A 16,321-nucleotide genomic window follows, 5' to 3' on the forward strand; every position below is an offset into this window, starting at 1 on the left:
TCAATCATCTATCTAAAGACACATGTTGCCTAGGATTGACAGTTCCTTGACATCTACCAGAATAGCTGTCAGTTCATCAGCCTCTCAAATAGAAAACAAGAAAATGTGTTCTCATACATTGCTATAAGGTTTGTGTTAGATCAGCATAGGTTCACACTTCTGATCTAGAGATCCGGCAAGCTGTTTTGACAGAGAATAGCCTACCTGAGCTCACCACATTCGGCCTAGCTGGATACTGCCATTCACCGCCAGACAACATTGACTATAATGGGATCCGGCCACTTTCTAGCATGACTCCCGTGTCTCAGACAAAAACTGGTGCATAAAGTCCAGCTGAAAGCCGCCATTAATGCCAGAAACCAGCAGGATCCCTTCATAGTCAATGGGGTCTGGCTGTGAATGACAGTATCCAGCTAGGCCAGAGGTGTGAACCTACCCTTACAAAACTGAGTTTGTTTTTTCCCTGGAAACAGTGGAATTCTTGTTCATTGGCTATTTCTGGTATTCTAGCCTAGCCCTATTCACGTGAGTTACAATACCATGCACAACCCATGGACAAGCTAGGTGATTTTTTAAAAAGTTTCCCAAAAATGCACCAAATTGCGCTAATTTGCACCAGATTTGGGTGCAATTATGACAAGGTCTAGGTGTAGTCACCTAGTAAATGTGGGCCAGTATGTTTTTTCCCTTAAAGGTAGTATGTCATCTATTTTTAGAAGATATAACTATTGCTGGCCCCAGTGTTTCCCCCTTGTGCTCCTTAGTCGTCCTTTCTGCCGGTGACCTCACTCAGCCGCTGCATCCACATCTTGTGCACTAAGGATATCAGCAGTATGGGGCATGCACAGTATGAGGTCGATGCCCACAGTATGCACTGTAATGCACGGGTACAGGCAGGTTGCCAGTAATGCGCCCATACATGCAAGATTTGGATGCAGAGTCTTAGAGATGTCAAAGGCATAGAGGAATGGGGTCAATGAAGTCAGACCACCCTTTTTTTGAAAGTGGCTAGAAAAAATGCTTTAACACTTGTATTCCAGAAAATTGGCATACAGCCTTTTATATATTATCTCCAATTTGGTTTATTTAGTGTCTTTTATCATTGCCAAAGTTATTCATGTATAAAACAGCATCTGCCACATGCTAACAAAATGTAAAGATGGAACTTCAGGTATGACCACACAGCGCGGCCGTGTCGTGGTTGCAATGCGGTTGAGTACCTTGTGGCCAAAGGGGCCGCAGCACGCTCTAATTGAACTAATGAAGATTGCAATAATCTGTCGATCTGCACACGTGGCCACATGGCCTTTAACAATGCTGTCCAACTAAACAGTTGTGTGACCATGCAGTACTTGACCACACCGCCGACACAACCGCACTATGTGGTCATACCCTAAGGGTTTGTAGCAGGACCTCTGTCCTCTGGATAGGTCATGAGCATCTTCTCGCTGCTTTTCCCAGGCCAGGTGATGTCACATTCATAGATCATCAGTATATAACTCACAGACAACCATTTTAAATGCAATGTCCACATAATTACTCCAATGCATCAAAATTAAAAAATTGAGCTACTTTTCAAATAATTTTGATGGTGACACAATCCTTTGCATTGGAGCTACAGAAACAAAAAGGTAGGCTGTTTTTAATCATGACTATTTGCAAAGTGTATTCTTTATATTAAGGATTTTGGATCTTCATTCGGGTGGCTGAAGGACCCCTGTTATGCAGCTCCTGAATTGTTATATTTCCTGCCCTATGGAATCTTACATTCTAACGCACGTTGGTGTCCAGAAGAACAGTCACACTGTAATGTCAATCAATAGTTTGAAACACAAGACAGTTCATAAATCAATGATGCTGATGTGCCTTAAATGTCAGAATAGATTTAGCTTCCATCAGGCCATGTGTTAAAAGCTTCCTTGCTGTCTGAGAAGTTGGCTGTTAAGATGAAGTACCTGAAATGCGAGTAAGAAAATGGGCTTCTTTTGTGATAGGTTCTATATTTTCAGATCTTTTTTTTCTTCTTGTAAAAGGACAGATTTCTTGTGAACTATAGTTACATGTGAGTAAGCTAAATAAATTATATCAAATGTAGATAAAGGGAAATACTGTGGGAGATTTACTAATCAAAAAGGTCTGAATTCTAGTGTAATTTGCGTAAAATAAAAAAAAAATGGATAATCAGGATGCATGCTTTGCACTAGATTTTTTCTAATTCATCTGATAAGGAGGTGTGGCCTACATGAAAGGGGTGTGACTTAGGATGCAACTGTGTGCACCAAAAATGCACTAAAATTCTGACACATGATTCCACGTAAAGTAAGCCAATAATAGGTGATGTAAACTTGTAAAGGTGCAACAGATTAACAGATTTAATCCAGTGTAATAAATCTGGCATAGTTTAAGGCTGTCTGAATTTACACAGTGTAAAAAGTAGACAATATAAGTGAATCTGCCCCATTAGGTACAGACTTTTTACAGTGGCTTCTCTTTTTTGCTGTGATACGACGTACAGTATATAGGCTTTTTTATGTTGTATATGTCAATATAGTGTATGGAGGAGATTTATCAAGACTGGTGTTCCCATACTCCAGTCTTGAGTCTCCTGCACTAGAGTAAGATGCGCCTAATTTATTAAGGCCGGGTTCACATCGGCGTTATTTAATTCTGTTATATAGGATATAACGGAATTCTAGGATGGAACTCAAAATGGAAGGCTTTAGGAGGCATTCCGTTTTGATACTTCCTAATACATGTCTATGGGGGCACATAAAGGTTTCATTTCTTTCCGTTATACATAACAGGAAAAATAGTCCTGTCGACAGTTTCTGGTGTAAGTTATAGTAAAACCAGTGTATCGCGATAAGCCCTGCCCCTCTCACTAAGCCTCACCCCCTTTTCTCAATACTTTTGAAAACCACGCACCATAATTTCCGACTTTTTTACACCACAATTGTGACGTAAAACCTTTGATGAATCCTACTATATATTCTGTGTGATTTTGACATTTTTTACATAATGCATATTAATATACAGTACAGACCAAAAGTTTGGACACACCTTCTCATTCAAAGATTTTTTTTTATTTTCATGACTATGAAAATTGTAGATTCACACTGAAGGCATCAAAACTATGAATTAACACATGTGGAATTATATTCATAACAAACAAGTGTGAAACAACTGAAAATATGTCATATTCTAGGTTCTTCAACGTAGCCACCTTTTGCTTGGATTACTGCTTTGCACACTCTTGGCATTCTCTTGATGAGCTTCAAGAGGTAGTCCCCTGAAATGGTTTTCACTTCACAGGTGTGCCCTGTCAGGTTTAATAAGTGGGATTTCTTGCCTTATAAATGGGGTTGGGACCATCAGTTGCGTTGAGGAGAAGTCAGGTGGATACACAGCTGATAGTCCTACTGAATAGACTGTTAGAATTTGTATTATGGCAAGAAAAAAGCAGCTAAGTAAAGAAAAACGAGTGGCCATCATTACTTTAAGAAATGAAGGTCAGTCAGTCAGCCGAAAAATTGGGAAAACTTTGAAAGTAAGGGCTATTTGACCATAAAGGAGAGTGATGGGGTGCTGCGCCAGATGACCTGGCCTCCACAGTCACCGGACCTGAACCCAATCGAGATGGTTTGGGGTGAGCTGGTCCGCAGAGTGAAGGCAAAAGGGCCAACAAGTGCTAAGCATCTCTGGGAACTCCTTCAAGACTGTTGGAAGACCATTTCAGGGGACTACCTCTTGAAGCTCATAAAGAGAATGCCAAGAGTGTGCAAAGCAGTAATCAAAGCAAAAGGTGGCTACTTTGAAGAACCTAGAATATGACATATTTTCAGTTGTTTCACACTTGTTTGTTATGTATATAATTCCACATGTGTTAATTCATAGTTTTGATGCCTTCATAGTCATGAAAATAAAGAAAACTCTGTACTGTATATCTATATATTATGAAAAGGGATGTATCTGCCATCGTAGGATAAATGAAGAGAAGCTGGTCTGAGAGATGTTTCTTTTTTAGCATTTGATTTAGCCTTGATTCAGGCAGCCGTTCCTATTTAGACCTGCAAAACACAGATGTTGATGTCTATATGGTGTCGGTGCTTTGTTTTATTTTCCCTATACCCATTCACTTAAAGGAATGAGCGCTGGGTGGTAAAAAGGGCAAGAATGGTGTATACTGCAAGCTTCTCTGCACAGACCAACAATCCATATGGAAAAACTGCTGTGTGACCAATCACTTTAATGGATACATGTACTATTTGGGTGTAGTCTGAATAGCACATGGACAAAAAAGACAGTCGTCTAAATCAGTATTTTTTTTATTTATTTCTATAGGTATTTTTATAAAAAAACTCATTACCTGCTGCTTGGACTCAAAAGGAAAGTCCATGAGTTCTACCGTCCCCACTCATGCAGCGTGATTGACAACTCTTTATGTATACAAACCTATTTTGGAAAAACTGTCAATGACCCTGTGTGGTGCAAAGTGAAGCAGGGCTCACAAGTGTAAGGTGGAGGGATCAGGATTCACAAGTGTAAGGTGGGGGAATCAGGACTCACAAGTGTAAGGTGGGGGAATCAGGACTCACAAGTGTAAGGTGGGGGAATCAGGACTCACAAGTGTAAGGTGGGGGAATCAGGACTCACAAGATTAAGGTAGAGGAATCAGGATTCACAAGTGTAAGGTGGAGGAATCAGGATTCACAAGTGTAAGGTAGGGGAATCAGGACTCACAAGTGTAAGGTAGGGGAATCAGGGCTCACAAGTGTAAGGCGTAGGAATCAGGGCTCACAAGTGTAAGGCGTAGGAATCAGGACTCACAAGTGTAAGGCGTGGGAATCAGGACTCACAAGTGTAAGGTGGGGGAATCAGGACTCACAAGTGTAAGGTGGGGGAATCAGGACTCACAAGTGTAAGGCGGGGGAATCAGGACTCACATGTGTAAGGTGGGGGAATCAGGACCCACAAGTGTAAGGTGGGGGAATCAGGATTCAAAAGTGTAAGGTGGGAGAATCAGGACTCACAAGTGTAAGGTGGGGGAATCAGGACTCACAAGTGTAAGGTGGGGGAATCAGGACTCACAAGTGTAAGGTGGGGGAATCAGGACTCACAAGTGTAAGGTGGGGGAATCAGGACTCACAAGTGTAAGGTGGGGGAATCAGGACTCACAAGTGTAAGGTGGGGGAATCAGGACTCACAAGTGTAAGGTGGGGGAATCAGGACTCACAAGTGTAAGGTGGGGGAATCAGGACTCACAAGTGTAAGGTGGGGGAATCAGGACTCACAAGTGTAAGGTGGGGGAATCAGGACTCACAAGTGTAAGGTGGGGGAATCAGGACTCACAAGTGTAAGGTGGGGGAATCAGGATTCACAAGTGTAAGGTGGTGGAATCAAGACTCACAAGTGTAAGGTGGTGGAATCAAGACTCACAAGTGTAAGGTGGGGGGATCAGGACTCACAAGGCTTCCCTGAGTCTTGACATCATTTAAACAAGGTTTGAAGAAACTGAATGAAATCATAGAATTTGTATATCCCCAGACTCAGCCTCTCTTCCTCTATCCTATGCCATGCCTCGCAACCATCCCAGACCCAGCAAGAAAGTTCTGAATATCAGCCTCTGTCTTCAGGACGCACATACAGCTGAACACAATGGTAAAATGTCAGCAACCTGCTCCACCATTCCACTGCTTCTGGTGGTTCGGCTCAGACAGGCACGATACAGTGACGGACGGTATTGTGCGTCTAGCGCAGTGCCATAGACAGAGCCAACTGGAGACCAGAGCACACTGTTCGTTGGGGGAACATGGGATATGTGAGTATTAAAACTTATGGGGGTCTCATACTTTGTGTGTGTGTGGGGGTCAATTACAGGGGGCCCCATACTGTATGGAGGAACTTAAGGGGGCATTACTCTTTATGAAGGCACTTAAAAGGCCTGATACTGTATGGGGGAACTGACAAAGGCATCATATGTGAACTTTCTACTGTGAGGGGGACACACAGGGGGCATTCTGTTGTGTGAGGGCACTTAGTTGCATCATACTGCATGGGAGCACTAAGGGGGCATCATACTGTGTTGTGGGCATCATTAAAGGGGTTCTGCAGTTTGTTTAAACTGATGATCTATCCTCTGGATAGATCATCAGCATCTGATCGGCGGGGGTCCGCCAATCAGCTGTTTGAGAAGGCAAACATCTGATCGGTGGAGGTCGACCCCCGCCGATCAGATGCTGATGATCTATCCAGAGGATAGATCATCAGTTTAAACAAACTGCAGAACCCCTTTGATGTCTGAAGGGCACTGTAGGGACATTCTTACAGTGTTGGACCACTAATGGGGTATGTTTACGGCAAGTCTGGCACTATTACTGTGTTGGGGCACAAAGGGGACTAGGCATGTATGGATAAGCATTGGGCAGTGTTAGAGATATGGCTTTGTGTTAAAACATTTGCCCCAGAGCGCTATGCGCCTCTGATATTGTCCCTCTTTGGATCATGCAAGTATAGCAGACCCGACAGAGCAGCTTTAAAGTATTTTGTAAGACAGTATCACAGAACTGTATAGTGGATTATAAGCATCACCAGTGTATGCCATTTCTCTAGGCTGCATGATATAGCTCACTCCTCCAAAAGATAAACTACACATCTGATATTTGCAGACTAAAGAAGAAAAAGTATAGCCTGGATTTTCATCCAGTAGCACCAATGAAACTAAATAGCAATATCTGGCTTCAAAGTAAGGAGGATTGCAATGCATAAATTAGCCTTACATTACATTGCATGTATTTAGAGGATTTAAATTCCATTAGTGTTTGGCATTGCTACTGTGCTTAATCTGAAAAGCATATCAAACACTCCACAGACTGTTCTTCTATCTATGCAGTCATGCATATGTAATTCTATCATGTGCCATTCAATGACAGGAAGAGCAGCTTGTGCTCTCTGCCATATTACTACAGTCATCCACAAAGCCAATTTCTGCTGTTCGATACAGAGGCATTCTCCAAAAAACTGTAAACCTTATGGTGTCATTTATTTGATCATGGAAGTCAATGTATGTCTTATAGTGGCGGATGTCAGAAGCTTCTTCCAGTGGTATACATTGGGGATATTTCCAGATATATACCTCCAATGTACACTGATAAAGCAGTGGGAACAGAGCTCTCTGTCTGCACTATGGCATTACTGTGTGCATCATGCTTATATGTTATGCTAGGTTTATTATTGCTATGACACAATTTTGGTTATTAGACCACAGCTGAGACATCGCTCATTTTATAAGACCTGCTTTATGGCAATATCCCTGTTTTGTGACAACACTACCATTACTGTGTGAATGAACTAAAGCTACAAGTTGCCTCAGTCCTCACACAAGTCCTTCAAACAGTTGAATGGCTGGGGTACCAATATTCTGACCCTGAAAACTCCCCTATATAGCTCCTGTGAACAACTTAAATTAAGTTTAACTGCAGTTCTAAGGAAAACCACTGGTATGACACTCCAAAAGTAGAAACTAATAGCAGAACTGCTTGTCCGGTGCTGCTTCCTCTTTCTTTTATTTTACATACTGATATGACACTGAAAGACTAGGGCCAGATTTATCATTAGCTCAATTCAAAATAATGGAGAGAAAAAGTCACACATTTTTGCACAATCGCTTAAACTGCGCAAAAATTTGCTACTTTTATTGGCACTGCGCTATGCTCGCCAGTTTTCTGAAAGTCGGCGTGTTTTCTTATGTAAGGGAATCTGTAGACAGATTTACTATTGGGACAATTTAAAAAGTCGCAGAAAATTGTGCAATTTCACTCCAGTGAGGACCATGCTTATCTTATGCAACTTTTTAATAGAACATGTGACTTTTTCGTAAAGACGTGCAACTTTTGTAAAGCCGCTTACTGAAGGATAAACTGCTACCGTCAAACCACATTTACCACAGTATTAAAGGACCATTAATAAATCTGACTTATGGTAGCAAAAAATGACTTTGGACATATGTAAGAGTGGAGTAAGATGTAAGTGTAATGATAAATCTGGCCCTAGGAGTTATATTACAGTGTAAGGAGATACTGACATCTAGTGGCAAATCTAAAGATTACAGGTGTAAAACCATATCTTCAACAATAATTAAGTATACCAATGGAAATAGAATGGAAACGTACATGAATGCGCCCTGAGCTAAGCAATTCAGGGCAGCACTGCTTGTTTTTCGTTGTGCCTATAATCTCTATGGTCATATTATCTGCTAATTATAAAGGCAGTTGTAGGGAGACAGGAAACTAAAGTGGGCTGCGCATTAGAGAGGTTGTCTTGCATCATATGGACATCATTCAGGAGGTCCTCTGCTCAGAACCTATATGAGCCAGAGCACTAAACTGCTGCAAACAGCAGGGAGTTATGAAACTAAACTTATAGCAATAGTTGCTAGGTTGGCTTTAATGTGACGAAGGGTTGCCATGCGGAGAGAACTCCTTTAATTTTTCATTGCAAGATGAAATAATACTTAGACAGTATAGCAAGAGATGTACCAGATTTATGATGTGGCTGATGCTGGATGAGAAATTTGGTGCAACACTTTTGTATAAGTTTATACCACCTATTGGTTGGCTTACTTTGCACCAAAATATTGCGCCATGCTTCCTTGCCGCATGAGGAGCAAGAGTTTAACACATGATAAATGTGGTGTAAAGCATGAATGACAGTTTTTTGGTGCAAGTTAAGCAAAAATTCTTCCACATTTAGCTTAGTAGATCTCCCCCATTAGTCCCACATTTGCCATTCTTATAGCCCCCCACTTATGTGGAAGAGTTCTTATACAGAAATATATTACATCATGAATACATGGTGATAATAATAAAGGTAAGGTAAAGAAGTTATTGATATACACTCATTGACAAAAAAAGAATGCACCAAGAAGGTGTAATCAAATGAAACCTTATATGTGTTGGGCATGGAGGCATCCAGGTTTCATCTAGTATCCTGCGGCACATTTGCCCACAGATGTTGCAGTGGGCCCTGTAGATCCTGCACACTCATAGGTTGCTGAAGCTGGCGTTCTGGACAGGCCTGATGAATGCTCAATTGGTGATAAATTTGACAACCGGGCAGGCCAAGGAAGGGTTGCAATCTGAGTCATTCAAGGGAACCTCTTGCTGTGTGTGATTATCCCGCTGCCAGTTGGAAGGCCTGCCATGAGAGTCACCACATGTGGCTGTACTAGTAGCGTGGCCACTGGCTCCACACCAGAAGGCCGGACCTCACCGACCACGCCCCCAAATTTATAAACCACGCCAACCTCTGTGAAGCCACGCCCCATCGCCGAGAGGGGGAAGAACTTTTGGAGGAGCCAGGAGTGTACTTCAGGGGCCAGGGGGTGTATTGGAGCCAGCCAGTCCCTCCTTCACAGTAGTTATTAACCCTTTTCAGCAGTCCCCCGAGGGGTTAATAAATACTGTGAATGGGGGACTGCTGAAAGGGGTTAATAACTTCTGTGAAGGGCTTTTTACAGTAGTTATTAACCCCTCAGCAGTCCCCCATTCACAGTATTTATTAACCCCTTTCAGCAATCCCCGGCGGCCCACAGCACAGACCAGTGAGTACCTAATTTCCCCCCTAGTTATTACAGTCCCCCCATTCACAAACTTCCCCCCTTTCAGTTTCAGCAATCCCCGACCCGGCCACAGCAAAGTCTTTCAGACCAGTACGAGCAGCCTTGAATACCTCAGCGCAGCTACGCTCCTCAGAGTCTGTTCCTCCTTCCACTTCCCGCAGCGCCTGCAAACCAGAATTGACTGCGCTGTGACTACTGATCTGGATCATGCGAGTGACTGATACTTAAAGTGCCCCTTACAGTAGTCTCGCCGAGAGTCGACGATAACCACAAAAAAGGAGGACTTCAGGACCAGAAGTTTAAAAACCGGACTTTCGGGCCTAAAACCGGACGTCTGGCCACCCTAGACTGTAGTTTGTCCTGCAATAATCGCTGAGCTGTTAGTATCCCTTCTATTACTACTAGGGGGTCACCGACTGTCGTATGCAATGACTTCCCTGATCATTACACCAGCATTTGGGGAAGTGTGTCACTCTTCAGCAAAGGCAGGATTGAAGAGCTCACCAGGACGCCACCATACTCGAACCCGACTATTATGGGATCCCAAACAGAACCAGGTTTCTCTCTCAAGACATCATTGCAAACTAAGGCCGCTGTCAGTGGCAGGAGACGTAATAAGCACTGTAACAGCAAATTTCCTTCTGGTAAGCGCCTGGAAATTCGACAGGGCAGAGATAGGGTTGTGTAATGAAGGAGCCACCTGTTTTTGGATGGTGTACAACAAAACTGTGGGAGCTGCTCGTGGTTGTCGACAGATCAAACCATCTTCTCTACTGGTGGTCTTTCTGGGCTGTCCAGAGCCTGTTCACTGTGTTTCTTGTCTTGGCATAACAACTGTTCGTAACACCTTCTAATAGTTAGATCAGAATGGCCTAGACAGCAGGCAATTCAATGAAACGACCATCCTGTTTCTTTCAGTCAAATTATTTGCCCCCTCTCAAAGTCAACTGTGCAAAATCACTTTCAGTGCATCAAAGAGGCATGTCTAGTAATTAAAAAATTTTCACCAAGAGGTACACTACCCAAAAGTAGCCTCTGAGAGCCTTTTTATAGGGCACTTGGGGGGAAGCATTTTTACACTCTTTTGTGCAAAACCGTGTCTAATGAAACCATATTTGTAATCATTTACATATCTGCCTGAGACAGCAATCTGTACCAATTCAACGTTTCTATCTGGGTGCGTTGGTTTCTTTTTGTCATAGAGAGTGTATGTACAGTGTCAGACTGGAGTGCCTAGGGCCCACCAGTAAAATTCATTCTGGGGGCCCACTGTATAACTACATGCAATAATTGACAGCTCATATTGGGTCAAACAGCAGCAAGACGCTACAAGATGATTATGGGGGTCCTTGTGGTGACTTTGAGAGGGCAGGTCCCTAATGAAAGATGATACTGGCTGGCCTGCCTGTTTACCTACAAGTCATCTCAGCCCCCTGATGCATAATAGAAAAACTGGGTAATTTGTTACATTATCTACCTAGATATCTACAGTATATGTAGTGCAGTCAGCCTATTGTGCCATGTGCCACTTGCTTGCAGGGTATGGGGTCTATGGGCTCACCTTTCTCAGGGACCCACTGCGCGATTCCCCTGTGGGCCAGTGCGAGCCTGTGTATGTGTGTGTGTGTGTATATATATACACACACACTTATGTGTTTTATTGATTCCTTTTGTTTATACAGTTATTCTGTTTTTAACTTAAGGATCCAAGTGCAATGCCGAGACCTACTTCACAAGACTTAGCAGGATTCTGGGACCTATTGCAGTTATCCATTGAAGATGTAAGCATGAAATTTGACAAGCTGCACCATTTGAAAGCCAATGATTGGAAACCGATGGATTCTCCTGAAAAGAAGGTAGCATTTCAAATGTATAATGTACGTAGCATTTAAAGTTTATATTGTACATATACTGTATATACTTGCAGGCAATAATGCTTTGGAATGCAGACAAACTGTTAGGCAATGCCTTGGCATGGCCTTATAGGCAGGCGCTTATAACAGATCTGGGGGCTTTAGTTAGGTTTGTGACTGTCATAGTAACCTAGTTTCCTCCAACCTCGTCCAAGCAACTTACTGTGGTTGTCATCCTGTGGCATCTAAGAGGTTGGACAGTCAGGGGGTTTTGTGTCGATCGCCACCAAGGTTACTGCTGTTGATTGCATGGACACAACTTCTGGTTCATGAAAACAAATTCACATTAACTGGGGAAAGAATTGGTACCCTCCTTTTCAGCTGCAGATCTACCAGTTACCAGGCTCCTCTTCTGCCATCCAAGATTGCTGCACTGCTTCTAAGACTACCTGTGTACATCAGAAATCCAAAACACTTCTTGCTTGTCTAGTCCTGTGCAAGGGCAGGAGGAGGTTGGTGGGCTACCAATTGCACAGTGTGCATCAGGTAGTCTGAGAGGTGGTGTGGCCATCTTGAATGATAGAAAGGGAGCACAGGAATTGGCAAATCTGCAGCTGAAATTATGAAAAGGAGGGCACCAGGCAAGTGTTCTGTTCTTTAGGCCTCTTTTAACACAAGCGTATTTGCAATCCGTATTTAGTGCGTATTTTGTGAATTCACATGGGCTTATCATTTCTGTCAATATTTGAAATACGCAGTATGTCCCAGTTTTGTGTGTATTTGCTTCCAAATACACCCATAGAAAATGCTGGAAGGAAGGAATACGCATGTAAATCCAGATGAATTACTGAAGCAATACTGATGACAATACAGATGGTGTATCATCCGAAATCCGATACGGAAGGCTACGCTCGTGTGAAAGAGACCTTAGGACTCATGCACACAACTATATAGTTTGCAGTCCACACACAAAATACGGATATTGTTCACGTTGCTTTCACATTTTTTGTGGACCTATTGACTTCAGTGGGTCCTTGGTCCAAGTATAGGACATGTTCTATCTTTTTGTAGAATGGACATATGGACACGGAAAGCACACGGATCATCCATGTGCTTTCCGCATCCATATGTCCATTCCGCAAAAAGATAGAACATGTCCTGTACTTGAAAGAATATGTCTGTAAAATGCAGACCATGGACCCATTGAAGTCAAAGGATCTCCAAAAAAATGCAGACAGAACACGGACCACATTCATAATTTGCAGATCCACGATTCGTGTGAATGATGCCTTAATTTTTTCTTCTTGAACCAGAGAGTCGCTTTAACCACTTGCTCCATGAAATAACACCATTTTCATATCATTTTCAGGATGACAAGAAACCCCCAACTCCAATACCAAAGAAACCTTCCAGGGGAAAGTTCCCTATCACGCGAGAAAAGTCTCTGGACCTACCGGACCGGCAAAGACAAGAAGCCAGAAGACGTCTAATGGCTGCAAAAAGAGCGTCTTCATTCCGGCAAAATTCAGCCAGTGAGCGTGCAGACAGCATTGAAATATACATACCGGAAGCCCAAACTAGGCTTTAAGAACAAAGCACTGTATAGGTCTTTTTTAAATAACATATTTGTACAGTTTGTAGCACACCTGGTCATTTTAGTTAATCTCTCTACTGAATATGCCCTTGTCATTGTGCTCTTTGTGCCATAAGCGCAGTGGAATGCTATTTCATTTCCTCCGAGTTTGCTAAACTCATTGCAAGAACTCCTTGTTTTGTTACTCCTGACTTCAGATCAGCTACATGCATAGGGCTTGCTGAGACCTGACTTCTCCAATATGTTCTCAGAGGACAACGAGAAAAACCTCTCAAGATGGAACCCAGCATAAATTCTTGGTTATTTCTATTTTTATAAATTACATGATCTTTAGAAACAAGAATAACTAAATGGGTTCTTCTCACCACTCGTTAGAGGCATTAGCTATTCCAAGTAGAAGGTGCTACACATTAGAAATGCAGGGGAAAATGAATGCAATGCTCTCTGACCTCCTGTTTATTTCATTTAGATGTAATAATATAGGTTCCTATGCTGCTCCTAGTCACGCTACCGGGTTGTATAAAGCAACCAAAGATCACCAATCACAAATATTTTAATGCATTCGGTTCCTTGGGAAAATAGAAGCCCCAACAACCAGTTTGTCTCCTTGCATCTGATATGGAACCATCTGTTGGATGAACCCTTTCCACTCTTCAATCCAACTATGTATTTCTAAATGCAAGAAGACTTCATGAGTATACCCGTGGAAAGAAAGTGAATGCCTTAACAAAAAGATCTTTTAAGACCCAATGTGAAATGGATAGTCAAATGTCCTCCCATGGACCCTACACTTCTGTTTACATCCATCTATAGTTTTAATACCTATATGATTTAATACATTGATGTATATGCTATATAGACACACACAAAGCTATTACTATGTTGACAGGGCATCCTTACAAATATGAATGTTTGCTGTTTAAAATGCCAGTTGTGATGTGGTAAGAATTTTTAAAATCATGACTATAAAGTGGTAAATATTTTTTCCGTTTTGATGGTTATTTTAAGGTATAGTAATGGTGATAATGTGGTTTACACCTGTAATTTATTAATTTATTTATTTTTATATAAAGTATTTTTCTTCCTTAAGAGAATTAATTAATATCTTGATTGTCTCGGCATATGGCAGCAAGGCACATGCAAAAATAAGGGAATGTAGCAATTTTTTCTCATCTCCAGTTGACTGTATGCAACACATAAAGAGGGACTGTGTAACCTCAAAGTTCATTTCAGTTTTTTCTTGTCCAGTTTGTCATGAAGCTTCCCTTTATGTGTGTGACTGACTAGCAGAAAGGGCTCATTTTTTATCATCTTAGCAACTCGGTTGAGTTTCAGGAATTTAAAAATAACTGTAAATGTCACTGGCATTAGCTGCTATATCCTTCCAAGATGGCATTTATTTATGGTTGGGAAATAAACTGGACAAAAAGAAAGCAATCAGACAAAGATATATCAGTCCTTTAATATTTTTTCTTTTTTTCTTTTAATGAAGCAAATTAGAATTCCATTATTAATATTACACCTACAGTGTATTTAGTATGTATTGTCAGTTTATTGCTTCATTAAAGGAGTTGTCTCATCTCCTACATTGATGTGAATGGAGAGCAGCTGCGCATGCGTGGCTATCCTCAGTTCGCCACTATGGGAGTTCTGTAAATAATAATTTTCTCCAGTCCCATATAAGTGAATGGAAAAAGGGCCGCACTTGCACAGTGCGCTCTCTGTTCATCGATATGAAACTTCTGAAATTATGCGACTACACTCGCTGAGCTATTTTCAGAACTCCCTTAGTATGTGCGGTGTGCTTTGCTTCATTTTGGGGACCTTGATCTGGAAATAGGAGCAGATCCCAGAGGTGGGACCCACACCTATCTGACATTGATGTCATATCCTAATAATAAGCCATCAATGTATGAGATGAGGCAATCCCTTTAAGGGGGTTTTCCGACATTTTCATACTGATAACCTATCCTCTGGATAGATCATCAGTATCTGCTCGGTGGGGGTCCGACACCAGGGACCCCGGCCAATCAGCCCGCTCGCAGTAACGCCGCGGCCTTGACTCTGCTTTTCCTAGGCCGAGTGACGACGTGTTCGTCTGTCATGTGGCATAGAAGCCATTCAGCCCCAGAAGATGGGTCATCAGTATAAAAATTCTGGAAAACCCTTTTACATTTTTCTTTATTGTACCTACATCTTATCACTACCCTGAGTCAAGCCTTTTAGTTAGTCTGATTTAGTCAGGCCATTTCTATATGCTCTGCTAGAGGAGGCCATATTATCAGAAGCCCTTGATGCTTACACTCCTTATCAGCTAGAGTTGAGAGTCACATCCACTACAGTTGCTGGCTCAAAGCCACAGATGACTACTGAAAATAATGAATATCCAATTATTTTAATTTTTCACCACTGAATGTCTTCTTTTCCCAGTAGTAGACTGTCTAGATCAGCTTCTGTAAGGTTTCCATAAACATTATACTATTGTTAGCCAAACCCGCTGTTTTTGGTGGGACCAGCCAACAATCTAATGTGAATAGGAAGCTTCTGACTCCTGAGAGAAGGATCGAGTGAGTGGAATTTCAGCATGTGATCCTTCTGCACTTCTGGGAAATAAGCCACTGTCAGAGGTGTCTGGCAGCAGCTTTCTCCTCTTTCCCCACCGAAATAACTTACATGCTCCGCTAAGCTAAGCGTGTACTTGTATGGAGGAGTCAGGAGAGATATCCTTCAGCCAAATGAGCCAACAGTTATTGAAGGTGTATGGGCACCTTCAGAGAAAATAATTTCCTAACTTGACAACCTTTTTAATGGCTTTGAACAGCGAGGCATGATTCATACATGTAGTTTTTTTCAGTCAAAGCCAGAAGTGGTAACAAAAGGCCATGGTCAGGCTAAATCACTATGTCAATAGCCCTAAAGAGGTCCTTTCATCAGGCTAGCTCTAGTCTAATTATTATCCTACCTTAAAGGGCGGCCTCCACTGATGCCATGGCACTTTTTTTTTCCTACAGAACCCCCCTGTCGTCCGCTGTTGGCCCCGTATATTTTGGCGCCTTATATTATAATAAGGCGACTCAGTTATACTAGGCGGAGACTTGTATTCTCAGTTATACTAGGCGGAGACTTGTATTTTCCCTGGGAGTGGTTATCTTCTCCCTGGCTGTGAGCGCATCCAATCAGAGCGCCCCTGCTCTTAGACAGGGAGAAGGAGCTCAAGTTCTCGTGTGTAGACATCCTTGAGTTCATTCTCCCTGGCTA

General features: G+C 42.2%; 1 protein-coding gene across 1 annotated transcript in view; it reads left to right on the plus strand.

Annotated features, from left to right (window-relative positions):
* DLGAP2 (DLG associated protein 2) overlaps positions 1–13,057 on the plus strand; it is a 166,082-nt gene extending 153,025 nt beyond the window's left edge. Inside the window, exons 9-10 of the mRNA XM_040426807.1 lie at positions 11,320–11,472; positions 12,839–13,057. Of these exons, the coding sequence (XP_040282741.1) occupies positions 11,320–11,472; positions 12,839–13,057 (372 nt within the window). The remainder of the gene's footprint in view (positions 1–11,319; positions 11,473–12,838) is intronic.
* Positions 13,058–16,321: the final 3,264 nt, after the last annotated feature.

The sequence above is a fragment of the Bufo bufo genome, chromosome 4 (genome assembly GCF_905171765.1).
Source record: "Bufo bufo chromosome 4, aBufBuf1.1, whole genome shotgun sequence".
Lineage (NCBI taxonomy): Eukaryota > Metazoa > Chordata > Amphibia > Anura > Bufonidae > Bufo > Bufo bufo.